This window comes from Limanda limanda, chromosome 7 (assembly GCF_963576545.1).
Source record: "Limanda limanda chromosome 7, fLimLim1.1, whole genome shotgun sequence".
Taxonomy (NCBI): Eukaryota; Metazoa; Chordata; class Actinopteri; order Pleuronectiformes; family Pleuronectidae; genus Limanda; species Limanda limanda.
In genome coordinates, this window is record NC_083642.1 from 24440718 (window position 1) to 24456794 (window position 16077).

The 16077-nt window shown below is 39.5% G+C and overlaps 1 protein-coding gene across 2 annotated transcripts in view; it reads right to left on the reverse strand.

The window, feature by feature from the left end:
• Nucleotides 1-3953: 3953 nt before the first annotated feature.
• The window catches only part of LOC133005777 (copine-9-like), a 91106-nt gene continuing 78982 nt past the window's right edge, over nt 3954-16077 (reverse strand). For both annotated transcript variants that reach the window (XM_061075559.1, XM_061075558.1), the window contains 6 exons: nt 15379-15560; nt 13332-13459; nt 11171-11273; nt 10594-10651; nt 8655-8728; nt 3954-4136 (listed from right to left, as the gene is read on the reverse strand). In XM_061075559.1, coding sequence (XP_060931542.1) covers nt 3954-4136; nt 8655-8728; nt 10594-10651; nt 11171-11273; nt 13332-13459; nt 15379-15560 — 728 coding nt within the window. The remainder of the gene's footprint in view (nt 4137-8654; nt 8729-10593; nt 10652-11170; nt 11274-13331; nt 13460-15378; nt 15561-16077) is intronic.

A 16077-nucleotide genomic window follows, 5' to 3' on the forward strand; every position in this document is an offset into this window, starting at 1 on the left:
GAATTACATACTGGTTGCATTGTCATTGTGAACGTTACACTCTAATGAAGTAAGCTTTTAACTTAAAGCAAAACATGATTTAGCTTTGTTTTCCTGCCCTCCAGGTAAATCAGCGAACCTGGATGAGTTGCAGGAAAAAACATTTTGTGGTGATAAACATAATTGCTTAGAAGTTGAAACATCATTCAAAAATAGAATTTGTGAAGGAGTCTTTCAAAGTTATTTGAAGTTAAATTAACACTGTGGCAAGTGCGTGTTCCTACCGAAAACCTATGATATGTAATCAATGAGCTGCAAAGCATAAGGGAGTTAAAGGGCAGGTTCAATAACCTCCCCCAGCTGAAGTTTTTAAAACTAATGTAAATCTTAAAGATTTTTTCATTCTGAGGAGGAGATGTTTGGATTTCTGTGAATCAAACTACAGCTTAAAGGGTCTGAACTGACTCTGTATGGAGAGGTGAGACAGTAAATTCACACTGAACTGCCAGTTTGATACCTGCACCTTCACTGAGCAGTGGAGGTCGTGAGGCGGTTTTCAAAGGAAATGTTCAGCAGTCACATATGTGTTTGACCAATAATGACAGTAAGAGAACATCCACAGATGTGGGATATGATTCAGTGATTGGATGAACCCATATTAGTCTATATAACCTTTTCACTTGGAGAGGTGTTTTCTGCTGTTCATTCGAAATAAACATTACAGAAAGAAGCTAGGAATTGTTTAGTGGTTAACCCAAAAAGTTACAACTTTCTGAAGAATATAAGAATTCCTTTTTTTCTTTTTTATATCCATTGCGTGATAGAAACGTCATCAACACGACCACTCACTCGTGGAAAATCCCCCAGAAGATCTCCTACTGTATTTTCACATGGGGCTTGTTTGGATGTTATCGAGAGTTTTTACTGGGGGCTGGTTGGATAAACCTAAAAGCCTCTTACTCATTTGAATCCTCACATATCAGGATCTTCTGACATTATTTTGAAATCAGTGCCTGTCTAAAAGCAGCTGAACTAATTTCTTGTCACAACTGCCTGGGGTGAGAGCTGCAGAAACTGAGTGGGAACCAGAAGCCTCTCTGTACACAGCAACTTGGATCGCAAATATATGCTAACTGCTAGCCTGCAGGTAAATTAAAACATCTACTGATTGCAAAGATCTGATGCTTTTCTGGAATATAACCTTAGTTACACTCTCCCTTTCCTCCACCATGAATAAATGATCAACCACAGAGGAGCAGTCTTCAACTAAAGATGGAAACAGTTACAGGATGTAGCAAAGATTCTTTGAAGGCCGTATATCAGGTATGAGGTAAACATGTCACCATTATGTATGGCTCTGTGTAGGAAAAGGGCTTTAATTTGTTCACTCAATCAAACAATCCAATGGGAGGCAGCTCAGCTCAGACGACGTGTTGCGCTGCAGAATGAATCACCACCGGGAGCACTGTAATAGCCCTGCTCGCCACCTTAAATCATCTCTCCATGAACACACGACAACATTCAACGGTGAGATTGTGTCGCTTTATGTTTGGCAATGTTGTAATGCACTTCATCATCTTCAGGAGATGTGAATAAACACAAACTTAAGTCACAGCCCAATAACAAAAACACAGAAACTTTTCAAAACATTAAGGTTTATAGCTGAAACTTCAACACTCTTCTTAATTGGACATCCATAAAAACGTCAACGTACAATATAGATTTATTGTTACACACACTTATTTAAAAGGCTTTCACAACTCTAATCTAAGTGGGAAACATTTTATCATGTACTGTTCTTTATATACAATGTTTACTCATCTTTATTTTTGAATAATACGCTGAATAGAGACATGTTCGTACAGCCATGAGACAGAGACGAGAGAGACAAAAATGCTCGTGAACAGATAAAATCCCACTACAGGCTGGAGCGCCCTCTTGCAGAGACCGTACAGGACTGGATTCTATGACCTCGAGAAGAGGCCACATCACTGCAGGATATCAAAAATACACATATCTCAACGAGGATGTTCCAGAGTTTCAAATACCGAATATACCAGGTTTTTGCAGGACACTGCACACAAAAAGTTTGCTCTGAACTCCAACAAATGGAAATATACAGTGACACCAGTAAAATGCATATTATTTTTGAGATATATTATATTGCCATCTCTGTCTTTTTTTGTTGTTGCTATGACAACACACAATTTAACACTTTAACACACTTGTTCCCAAGCATGCAAAATCTGGACAATTATTGTGTATTTACATGTAACATTCAACAGTGTAAACACCCCTCTAAGCCGACACCATCACACTGACGTTTAACTTTCTTCAATAAGTGACACCTTTCACCTCCAAAGAACACAGCAGTGTTTTAATCAGCTATGGTTCTGTTATGTTGTCAGAATTCCCTGTGTTGTTATGATAGTAAGATCAGCTGTGTCATGCGTGTGCACTGTATGAGTTGAGTATAGGAATGTACAGCAGTCATGCATAATTAGAATATCCTGCTGTACACAGCATGTACACTAGGTGGCAGACTTTGCCCACTTTGTACAAGGCTTCAGTCTGCCTTGGAATAAAATGTCACGTCATGGCAGGGGAGAGTGAGGGTCATGCATAGGGCACACGTTACACTGGACGTCAGGTATATTGCTTTTTTGTGCATCATCCCATCATTGAGATCTCTTTCCCAAACACAAAATGCACACAAAGACTAATGGATCTAAACTAAATAGAGCACCAGGCGATCGTCTCCCTCTTTGCTGCCTTCTAACCTGCAACCATCTGTTTCTCCCATCTTTCTTTCCCCTCTGGCATCAAACAAATCTCAGACTGCTCTCCTCTTCCCCTGCGACCCGGTCTATCTCTGTCTCATTCCTCCATGCTCTTTGATTTTTTTTTCTTTTCTTTCGATCACACACTTACACTTTCTTCTCTGTATTTACTTCCACTTCTGCCTTCACCCTCCTCCTCGTTATTTTCCTTTCCTTGCATCCTTTCCTCCTCGTCCACCTTTCTCTGCAGGGCAGCTGGAGAGCCTGGCATTTCTCGAACAGCAGGGGGTGGAGGATGGGGAGGGGATATCTGCACCCAGCTCCAGCCCACGCTGGGCACAAAGAGGTGTGTGTGTGTGTGTGTCTGCGTGTGTGTGTGTGACTGATGATAATGAACATGTGACGGAGACCCCACACTCAACCTGCCAACACTTGTCTGCTACCGTCCGTGTGACGTCCACAAGACAAAGAGTCTCCCAGGGTCCTCGTCTCCATTTCATCTGCTTGGATTAAACTAATTGCTTGGAGTTTTGGCACAGCTCTATGATAAAGACGATAGCAAAATAATGTGGTGACCACTCACTCGAATGAATTACAGTCAAACTGTAGCCAAAGAAATACCTCAGAAGCACTTGAGGTATTTCCAAGGTGGTGTATATTGCTCATCACGGACTCTGCTTTCATTTAGGGACTGGCTTATTAAAATTGGAGTCACACACTTCCTAGGACTCGAGCCAACTGAGAGAAGTGTCAACTCTTCTGAATACAAGGACACGGATGAAAACTTGCCTGTATGTGTGTCTGCTCAGGGGAACTAACAGACATATTCAAATAGTCAGGCTGCGAGTGAGCAGCCAGCGAGGAGAGAAGGGGGCGGTCATGGTTCAGTCTCACTGGCCTTTCAGCAAACGAGAAGGGATGCCATAGAAGAGGGTGAGTCAGAGATGAGAAGACGAGGAACAACAGCAGGTAGGTCAGGGATGATCGCCTGCTGCGTCAGTCTGATGTGCCTCTTTAGCTTCGGCGGCGATAAGAGAGAGAGAGAGGCCGAGCCACGGGTCGTTCCCCCTGCTCCTCTAAAGTGAAAATTAATTGTATGGGAAGTGAGAGGTTGACACACAGAGGGGGGAGGAGGAGGGGAGAGACAGAGAGAATCAGGGTGGAGCGAGTTAGAGCTGAGTGGCTGTGTTGGGGTCAGATTTGCCGGTGCAGCCCCGGTATGGGCGAGGAGGAAAGGGCCGGTCGCGGTTCAATTCCTCGGCTTTTCATAAAAGACAGCAGCTGGTCGGGAATCTCAGCGAGGACGTCTTTAGCCAGCCGGGCCATGCTGAGGACCTGGTTGCCAGATCTGTCGATGTAGTCTCTGAATGGGACAAACTGGAAGCAAAGGGAAATAATATTACATTTTTGTTTATTAATTGCATATACAGTAGATATTGAGGTTGCTGCACCTGTTTCAATGCTCTTTTAAAAAAAAAAATAAACTGAGGATTAAGTGCCAAAATAAACTTATCTTGCTGTTGAGTCTTTGATTTGAACGTGACATTTAGAGCCTCTTCTCATGAAGCCCCTCATTAATTTGACCTTTATAATGGGTTTCTTTTATAGAAATAGGCAATGCTTTACCTTCACAAATAGATTGCAGTTTGTGCAGGCAACATTTTTACCAGTGCTAGACTACGCAGATGTGATTTACATGAATGCTGCTACACATATACAGATGCGACATAACAAGAATCTCAACTTATTGCTTTGCCTTGGATATCTTACAATATAAAAACAATAGTATACAAAAAGCAAGAAAATGAAATACTCTGAAGGACAAGAAAGTTTTGTTTTTAGTTAAACCTGCAGGTATATGAATGTTATACAGTGATACACATGACATTACAATTACTGTTGAAAATATCAGCAGGGTTCATTCAAGCTGCTTAAAAGCTTATTGAAATTGCTTGAGAATAGGAGATTATATGTAATAAATGAATCTATGAATCATTTTCGTCTGTGTTAGTTGCCATTCTTATTCCTGAGGCGCTCGTTAAAACATTCAAATTTCTTGTTCTGCCTGACATTTAGATTTTCGGAAAAATATTAAATTGACCATAATGGAAAAGTCAGAAAACCCAGAAAATAGAACTACAGACTAGAACCGGCATATATTTCTGAAGTAAAACGGCCTGAAAGAACGCTATCAATTTAATACTGTACTGCTACAACAATGTCATATTCATTATGCACAGTTTAAAAAAATATAAATACATGAAGCAGGAGAAATATCATCTCGATTATCCCACACATTCCTCTTCGCTGTCAAAACCTGGCACCTATATTAGCCACAAATTAATTCGACTGGTGTGTTATGCTAACAGATGTAGACTGGAGCTGCTAGCGTCAAGCAGAGCCGAGGAGCATGCTCCACAATTTTTCTCCCATCTAATGCCAGTTACACAGATTTTTGATTTTTGAACTTGTAGTCCCATTCCCATCCATACGCCATGACTGCTCCCTAAAAGTGAGGCCAAAAGCTCCTTGATCACCATCTGGTGGCTAGCTGCAGCATAGGTCATAACTCCCTCCTACTCTATGTTATGTCATTGGAGTTCTTATTGCACTGCTGTATGTTCTAGTGCTCATTCTGCTGGTGAATTTGTTTTTAATTAATAATAATGACTTGTTTGATGCCATAAATAAGATGTGAAACGTGATTGACACCTAATATTGGGGGAGTGCAAGAATCAGCGGGACGTCGCTATAGAAGATTTCATCCCACTATCGGCACAGCGCAGACTCTAGCTCCAAAATATGCAAGATGGCAGTGTTTTGTTGTTTTTAGGGTACATTTGCTTAATTTCTGGAAAGACGATTGATACATTGTCCATCTTTTTAGTCACAACTGATGCTGTCATCATTAAAGGACATGAGTCAGACTTTTCGGGGCTCCCTCTGGAGACACGAAAGGTTTTATACAACTTTCTTTTCTTTAAAATGCAGTCACATTCCTCAGGACCTACAAGCAGATTATTTGTTATAAGTTACAAACGGGCTCTTTCACTTTGTTTCAAGGTTTATTGCAGTTTTATTTGCTTTGTGGAAAAGAGATGATACACTGAGAAATACGTTTACTTGAGTGCACATAAGTAGACAGAACAAGAACTGCATTTAATCTCTCACTTTATATTTAACCTTGTGCTACTTCAGTCTTTACACTTATATGGTGACATCTTTAGACCCGGCATGAAGTTGTCATGATTTTTACACATCAGCCCATATGAATATGGCCGTTATTGAGAAATTAAAAGGATATGTAACTGCCATCACATTTATGCAATCAGGGTTAAGGACTGCACGAGTCTGTATCCAATCCCCTAATGAAACCTGTTCATTTAGATGTTACCTTGTGCAATACACTCAAGAAAGGAGGGTCATAAAACGTTGTAAATGTTATTTAAGATGTTGATACTTCATTCACAATCAGGACATATGTAACTGTGACAATGAAAAGATGAAATTCCAACGAATTTGACATGACACACAATTTGTTGGAATATAGTCGAACCCAACCGGATATACTTCCACACGTCGCTTCTCAGATGATCTGGTGTCTGCTCAGGACGGCTTTGCTTGCTAGCCTTCACAATTTTCTTACGTTACTGATCAAGAGGGCACGCAATAAGTCAAGTTGACAGCGATTACCCTCTCCTGGATCAGGAGACAAATTACCTCAGACAGTCTGACGAATACAAAACTTTCCCTCCCAAGTTCGAATTAATATTTGAGTTCAAAGTAAATTTACTGCTAAAATTGACAGCCCTACAACACTTACATTTTAGTAGCTAGGATAATATGTATGCAAACTGAGCATTATAAATTTTATATGCATTACAATGAGATAATGATCAGTGTTGCTGTGAAAGGAGGTAGTTATCATATTAAATCAATAACAACCAGCAGGCATTGAAATGCAGCGTAAGACAATGAAAGGATTTCTGTGCATGCAAATGTGATAACTGTTGTTAGCGAACTAAACTGGAGACAGCACAGTGAAGAAATTATAGTAACGTCAATACAGCTTTGGAATGGAAGCATCAATTATGCAGCTATAAACCGTGTCGAGGCAACTATATGTACGGTTTAATGTCTTGTAACATTACAATTAATTTCTTTGTTCATCGAAAGCAGCATGAAATATATTTGGGTCAAAGCCTTGTAGGTTTTGATTGATACAATTTTGCCCGTTTAAGCTATATAATTGAATCAGTGTTGAAGTGAGAGATACAAGTATACAGCCACTGTCACATTTTTACAGTGCCATTATTTCAATCCTCTGCACTCGCATGCCTCCTCTCAACGTCTAGACACCACACATTTATCACAGGTAGTGCTCATTTATCATGGTCATTTATCGTCCCTGAGTCTCTGCCAGCTGACGGCTTGGTCCTCTCCACAACTGTATGAAAAAAATTATAGTGCCCTGTTGTAAGAGGTCTTTTATCTACTTTCCATCTGTTGTTTCAAATCTACTTACTGTCGCCAGATTTTCCTTTGAAAACACTTACCACCTTTTAAAAAAATTATATTCACTGCTACACAATTTAAAGAAAGAGGGAAATTGGATTTGTTGTTGTTGCTTTATTCATCCACTTTTTAAAGACTTTTTTTTATTGTACAGGCTATATTTTTACTTTACTGCAGTTTAATAGCATTTTGATTTTGTAAATAATCCCATAAAATACAGTTACCGCTGGATTTAGTTAACGCCCTCTCTTCTCCTTGAAGTGAGGTTGGGATGAACAAAGATTAAAAACAAAATGATACATTTCTCTATAAATAATTTTTCCACAGTTCAAGATGAAATTTTTTGCTTTGTTAGATAAACAGACAGCTAAACATAACCGATGGTGTTAAGCAACTTTTTCTTACATGCGCAAGATCATTTGAGTAAACTAGTGCTTCTAAGTGTGAACAAACAGCGGCCAGTTTCATGATCTGCTCGGGTCAGTGACAGGACCTTAGTTAGTGCAACATCGCGTCAGACGCATTTTCCTAGTTCAAAAACGTCAACTAAAGATATAGACGCAAATGACTTGATTTTGCATCTGCTGGCACAAGAGATTTGTGTCAAATTGCATTAACTTTGTATGTAATCGCATTGTGAAAAAAATGGTGTGAATACTACATAACTGTCCATTTCCTCCCAAGCATAATGAGCAGCATTTCTTAAATTTAAGAAGCTATACTCTTCTTGTAAAATGACTCTGAATGATTGAGGTTATTAAAACTTAGTTTTCTGTTGTACGATTACTTGTTGTCACCCTATCCACAATGTCCTGGTGTGACTAAGAGTCTGTCCTCACCACAGGAGTTTCTAACTTTTTGTCATCATCTATCTTTGCCTCACCATGGAGGAGGCAGATTTTTTTTTCTTGGAAGGAAATCAGGATGTCTATGTGTGAGGATTTAGAACGCTGTTACAACACCAATGTCTGCACAATCCGCATTAACACTGAATTTTTAAAAATCTCTATACAAACTTAACTTATAAAATACAATTTGGTATAGGTGAAAAAAAATGTGTTAAATGGGAATGATGCACGTTTGGGATTAAATGGGTTTAAAATAACCTGTTGACCTGATTGATTTTGTATTGGACAAATAAACATTTGGACTGTGTGGATGAGTAAAACCAGAATCAATAGAAATGTATCATACCCTTGAGCAATGCACTGCCTTTTCAGTGGCCCACAGATGATGTGTGTTGTATATTGTATGAGGAATTTGAGTTTGCGTTCTGAAAGTAACCCCTCTCCTCCGGGGATACTCATGCTCATGTTGTGGCTGTAGACAGAAACATTCCCAAGACTAACTTGCAAAGTTAAACTGAATTCTGATGAGTACCTGAACAATGTCTCTCTCAGCAAGACGTCCTCTGGAGGATACCCTCACTTCGTCCCCATCCAGCTCCTCCATAGCTATAAGGAGAGAAAGTTAAAGACAGTATGACTAAGTACCAGAACCACAGTGGAAGAATATAAAGAAGGAACTAGACGTTCATCTGTATTTTCCTAATGTAATTGCTCAAGTGGAGAACAGCATGGGGGTAAGATATTCAGCAGAGAATGGTTAGAAATGCTTTATGCACCAAAAATAACATTCCACAAGCAAAAATTAAGTACAATTACCCTACAGGTACAGGAGCGTCATTTCAACTATTGCCAAATACGTGCTCTCTTCCATATTGCTGTCTGATCGAAATTTTTATCTGAGGGGGTTCTTCAAAAACAACACCTGCATAGCAGCGTTTATCCTGCATCTGCAGTCACTCACACACCAAAGGGTCTGGATATGTGGTGCTGCCGATGGAGAGGTGGCCGAGCGCAACGTGAAGTTGAAGCTCCAAACAGACTCAGACAGAACCAGAAAAATGAGGACAAAAAGCAGAACTGACAGGCTAATACTCAAGGTGACGCGGTAGTAGCTTTTAAACTCTAAGAGACATGGTCAGACAAAAAGGTCTGGAGATGAAATGTAGACACAAACTGAGGCGCTGTTAAGCCAGTTTGACTTTGTGACCTCCAAACACGCCTGAGTGCTTTCACTGCCAATTTCAACATTCGATTGCTTAAACAAGTAGAAAATGACAATGATGAGGCGTTCCGTTTTCAAACCTCGCAAAGCAGTGCACACACACACACATACACACACACACACACACACACAGACGTGCACAGACACTCAAATAATCATGTGCAGTCCCCACTGAAAAGTAATTAATTGATCTGTAGGCTGTAAGAAGCACACTTGACTTCATTGACTTTCCCCATCAACTCTCTAAGGAAGGGGAGCAGCTACTGGCGTACTCGAAAAGCGAATTATGTTACCACTGCTGCAGTGGTTTCCCGTTAGCTCACCAGCCACTGTTGAGTCTAAAAGTCAAGGTCAAAGTCAAACGCTGACTCTTACACAAAGCGTGACACATTTGAGTCAAAGTAAGGGTTATTGATTTTAAATTCAACCTTTTTTTCTTTAAAATGTATTCCGTGCAAACTTTGTTTTAACAATCAGATTGTACTCATTTGCACACCTTACTCCACCAGTGTGGCTGCAGAGAAAATATCGTCATGAGGAGGTCCCTGTAGCATGTTTGTTTAGAAGCATACAGGATATAGCTTTTAACTGTATAAATGCATTTTTGTCTTTAAGATCTGCCAGTGTTCTGTTTACAGCTTGCTAAAAAAAAAGACCTTGGGTTTTAAATGAGTTAAAGGAAAAATTGTGTTGATACTGAAATTCTGTATGAAGAGTTTGTTTGTTTGTGTGTTGAAAAGGAAAATAAAGTGTGCTTGTTTCACTGTACACTCTCACAAGGCAAGGCCAGTGTTAAGCTGTGGCCTGTCTGCTAAAAGCTGTATATGATTCTGACATGAGCAGACAGCGAAAGCGTCAGATACAGAGTCTATGCTGAATCCTGCTTGCCTGTAAAGGATGGTAAAAACGTTAAGGCTGTTTTAACTGGCCACAGACAATCTGCATCTACATAGTTTATATATTTTCCTCTCCTTCCCAGTGCTGGATGCCTCTTGATTGTCATGTTGCTGATTGCCATGACAGGTGGTATGCCAATGAATTACACGTATCATCAGTGTAGATAGTGCATCACTGTAGATAGTGCATCACTTATGTATTTTTTTAGAGGCACCTCAATGATGTGGCACTGAGGAGAGAGGACAGAAAATGTTTTGTCTTTTGTAAATAAAGGAGTTTTCTTGTCACCAAGTGTGACCATCCTCTTTTCTGACATGTATATATAGACTTATAACTAGATTGGAACACTTACCATCAAACTCAGCCGGCCCAACACCTACAATAATTATAGACATAGGGAGTGATGCTGCCTGTGCAGGAGAGAACAGAAAAGACCATGAATTTGTAAATCCTCAGGAAGTGTGAAGACATTGATAAGCTTTGAGTTAAGTATTGAGTGGATTTTAATTTTAATTTTAATAAACCTAAACACAGGTGAGGTTACCTTTAAGAGTAAATTGTAGGTATAACAAATATCTATGGTAAATCCCTAAGAATAGAACTAATTGAATCAAACCTCTCAAGCATTAGTTTTGACAGGTTTCTGAGACAACTATTGATTTCTTCAAAAAGTGAAATTGATCACAATGAAAGCAAGTAATTTGTCCTCTTTGATGAGATATGACTGCTCCCTACAAGCTGAATACTGGGGACACTATTTTCATTCTAAAATCAAATGCATTACTGTTATAAAAATAAAACTCACAAAAGAAAAAAGGATGCTGAGATACACATCAGTAGCAAATGTAACTGAGTGAAAAACACTGCTATCAATCAGGGCCTGAGGGCATTTGTAGTGTGTGTGTGGGTGTGTGTGTTTGTTTACTCACATTGACCACAGCCTCTTTGGTCTGGACCATGTCCGATATCACTCCATCTGTGATCATCAGCAGGACAAAGTACTGAGAGCCATCTGTAATCTCTGCTGCACAACTGGGGAAAGTGCACGCACATGCACACGTACACACATTGACATGACCACACACACATTCACATGACCACACACACATTAATACCTTGGTTAGGGCTCTTCCTGTACACCAGATTACTACGTAAAACACAAAGCACACCTGCCTTCATTTTCTCTCATCTTCTCAAGCTTAGGGCATACGTAATTATATAGTATAACATTGTGTAGAACTATGTTCTTGCCTGGATCACAGCAGACATTAAGGCTTAAAACTTGGTGTAAATGCCATTTCGAGTGGAATTTGAATGTCTGGGCTTATGGACACTTGGATGACAACACAGGAGCAGTATGGATGCATTTCATGTTTTTTCTATTGTTTTTATATATTTGAAGATGTGACACCATTGACTTTAATTGTATTAGATTTGGCTGTAATGCTATTCACCCCTGATACAACAAAAGTGTTTTGTGGTCTCAAACACTTCACCCACCCCTTTCATTTTTTGAGTGAACTATCCCTTTTAGAGTATGTGTCCTAAGACAGCTGTTTGATGCTACTCCTGTTCACTTTTTATACAACTCCTATGAAGTTCAGCATTTTAAGTCCTTGGTACAAAAATGGCCTCAGCGTATGGACCTACAGTTTGTTTTTCCGCTGTGCTCATGGCACTCAGTTGGAAATAATTAAACTTGTGTAACATTGCCGAATTTGTCAGAGTCAGGTCTCTCTCACTGACCAATAATAGCAGAGAGGAAACTGATTATTTTGTCACCAACAACCCACTTTACTGTATTGCTATTGCCAATATTAGCATAAACAGTTGACACCTAAAATAAATTTTGCAAGTTCAATGTCAGGCTTCATTTTGTTATCACCTAGAGCTATCCCAAGCAGTGAAAACCACCAATGTTCAATCTTGTTTAGTTTCTATTTTTACCACTATCTTAATAACTGCTCCATTTTCCAATTATATAATTTTTAGAGATGATAATGAACGTTTGGCAAGTTAAGATGCATCTGTTTTCAGATGATACAATTATCTGTGCCACTTCTCTACGTCAAGCTACTTAACCTCCGAACTGCTGTCCATAAACTGTAGTTTTCATTTAAATGTATTTAAACTCATTATAACTATATTTACATCTAGCTTTCATGCTCATTCTGTTCAAATTAAACATTACTTTTTAAACAATAGCTGGAAATCTATGAGATTTATTCCAATGGATTTGTATTCATAAAAATTATAAATTTGTTCTCTTCTGCTTTACATGAAGGTGACTTCCATGCACTCAAAGGATTCAGCATGTCTATCATTCATCTGTGTTTTATTCTGAGCACTGGATCATGATCTCATCAGAGTAATTTATGTGTTTTATAAGTCTATGAATCTTGCTCAATATACACCGGAAGCTTTATACTATATGTGCCTTCCTCATATGTCAAACAATTCTAGATAAATGCTACTCTACTTTGGTCAAATTTCTCTAAACTGCCTTTTTCCTGTAACCGCTACCACATCTTGGGAATGGAATAATTTACAAGACAAATTTAGTTTGGAAATATAACTTTTATACCAGACATCGGAAGGCCACCTTCAAAACATAATTTCATTAAAGACTGTTTTCAGTTTTTCATTCTCCCTCTCGCATACCTCTAACATTTAAAGTTGTTATAATGTATATGTAAATATTCTAAACAGATTATTTTTTTGTGACTGTGTAATATATTCCACAAGGCCATTTTGGAGAGGTAACAGAAATGCAATGTACTAATCCATTATATATCTGGAGTCCAGGTTATTTATTTTTTTTAAATAAATGATAAATGCTATTCTTTGCATGGTGTCTTTCAAGTGTTTAGCACCTTTTAAACTGTCCTTAACCACAAGAAACTGCCTAAATGTTCTAAAAATCTTGTTTCACTACTTAAACAAATACAGCAGAAAATGTAATATATATACATAATGCAGTCCATTTACTTGCAAAGTGCTTTCAACACAACTTGTTTATAATTTAATAATAAATCTAGGCTTCATATAAAATGTATGACTGTATCCTTGCTCTAAACTGCATAAACTTACTTTGCCACTTTGCTGATGACAGGTGCAAAGTTGGTGGGTCCATAGAGCTGTACCGTCCTCAGGCTCTGGAAATAGGCCTCCAGAACCCCCTCTATTCCCACACAGTTTGGATTATCATTGTCACTGCCCTGCAACACACAGCATACAGAACACTCATAAAGTGCAAACATTACATCAGGCATTACCTGACTTCTGCCTCCACAGCAAGCACTAAATGATGAAGGCGCGTACAAATGAGGTATAAAAACATTTTTTATACAGGTCATAGGCTTACATCCAAATAAATATCCTTCTTTCTGTCCTCTAGTGGGAACAAAATTGAAAACTTCCTGGGTATTTTTTCCTCACTTAACTTTTGGGTGTAAATGGTCTTCAGAGGGCAATAAATACACGACTTTCTAATACTGTTGGCAAGTTCAGGCAAACAGTACATCAGGAAGTCCATGGAAGTTCAATGTTGGTCAGATAGAGACTGAGAAACAATTAATTAATTTTATAAAGCACAGCAGAGGCCGAGATATACTGTAATTTTGTCCCCATTATTTGGGTGCCGCCTCCTTTATTCCCATAATGCAACTTGACAGGGTCATTACTTAGAACCTCCCTGCCTTGGTGGCTGCCTCTTTGAAACTCTGTGCTCCCAGTTTGTATCCAGATCAAAACTGACATAACCCTGATCACCTCATCTGAGTTTAAAATAAGTAGGCAATGCATCCCTGGTTTAAAAAACAATGAAAAAACGATTTTTGAAAATCTTTCACAAGGTAGGAAATTACTTCGAAGTTTATAGGCCTTAAGGACATTGTTAGTAGCGGTGAACTGAAAATTAACATTCCAATAACTCCATGATACTTTATCACTTTTTACTCCCAATTTGTGTGTATCACCAACATTCTTTTCTGCAATTCATTAAAACAAGAAACATTGTAAAAAGGTGGTTGTTTAAAAACATATGGGGCCTGAACTGAGTGCGTTACTTTTGTGTAGCAACAGCAAAGAAATATTAACATAACTCAAAGAAAAGAGATATGGGAGAGTATCTGCGAGGAGGTAAATCCTGTGGGTAAAACAAAAAGAACAAAAGATGAAATTAAGAGAAGGTGGCAGGACATAAGAAGAAGAACAAAAGAAGAAATAGCTCATAATAAACCTCGGCAAAAAAAAACATGTTGGGGGGGCCGGTGGAAGAGATGCCTTTGACCAATATTGCGCAGCAGGAACAGTTCACTGTCTATGGCACAAAGCGCTCAGGGGAGACACTTTGGAGCGCACACAGGCAGCGGGTCAGGGCTGTATCTGGTGGCCATCAGTGCCCTGGAGAGAGAGGGATTACTTTTGCCTCTCTCAATCCAAACATGTAAGCACGAGCAGATGAACGTATATCTCCGTCTTCTTCCTGCCTTCTCCTCCTCACCACAATAACTGCAGCCATCTTGGCTCAACGCTGTGCTGATTGGCTCCTACCTTTAAAAGGTACTAAATAAAAACGCAACCACGTGGTCACAACCACCGTAATTATTTTCAGGGTTTGTAAATCACAATGCATGTGCTAAATTAAAGTATTTGCATATACTCCTCCTAATATTTTGCGCAATCGGGTAGAAACGCCCAATATTGCCTAATTATTAAGGCAAACATACTAAATGAAACAGCAAACGTTATTCTGCACACAATCCTCAGTGCGAACCATAAGTAGATCAGCTTGCAGGTTTTTTTACGGTTGAAATCAAGTTTGCACACATTTTTACACACGCAGACCTTCAGTAGATCAGGCCCACGATGGAGTGATATTGATTTTGACAACACAAGTGCAGACTTGGCTTCACCACAGCTTAGCATCCAGTGGTTTCTGACTGGTTGCCCTCATCCCTCAGGATGATGTGCAGGGGATACTGGGAGAGTCCTGCTGGCAGGAAGATGAGCCAACTTCTCAACTTGTGCGACCAGCTGCTGTCACAGCGACAGCTCCTGGTCCAAACCACACCCTGCTATGTGTGAACTGTGCAACTGTGTCTTGTGTGTGTAAATGTGTATGTGTGTATCTTACCAGTGGAAATGCATGGGAGATTTTGCCATCAGGTGGCAGCTTAGCACCGAAGCCATAGGCAGGAAAGAGCTTGTCGCTGTCGTAGTCCTGGATAATCTCACCCACTGCTTTCAGGGCCATGGCATATGCGTTCATCTGGTAGGGACTCATATAGTGGAGTGAGGTGGGCTGCGAGGGGTTACCTTGGAAGACACATACATCACACTGTGAAGTCAATGATGATAAATCTCTCTCTCTCTCTCTGTTTGTCTCTCACCTCTGAAATGCACTATATCACCAGCAGAAATAGAATAGAAGATGACTAATGCCAGGATATTACGATATTCTGTATTTCCCAAAAGTAGGAGAGAATTTACACTTTAATTGCTGTAGAGACAGCCTAATGGTGTTGGCAATGATATAAAGGCTTCTTGGCTTTAAATAAAGACATTTAAACAAAGAATAATGCTAACAGGATTATCATGGGGAGTTTTCACTTTATACGATCATTTAAATGGATTTAGTTTTGGCATCAGTGGAATTATTTCACACATGAAAACAGAGTGTTGCTGCCCTTGGGATAGGCCCGTCTGGACTCTCACTTCCATTTATGAAACGAGTGCCCTGCTTTTAAAGGGGATGAAAGGGAGGAGTATGATTTGATTAAGCCTGCTCCCAACACACCTACAGTAGCGGTAATGCATTCTCCCAATCCCATCT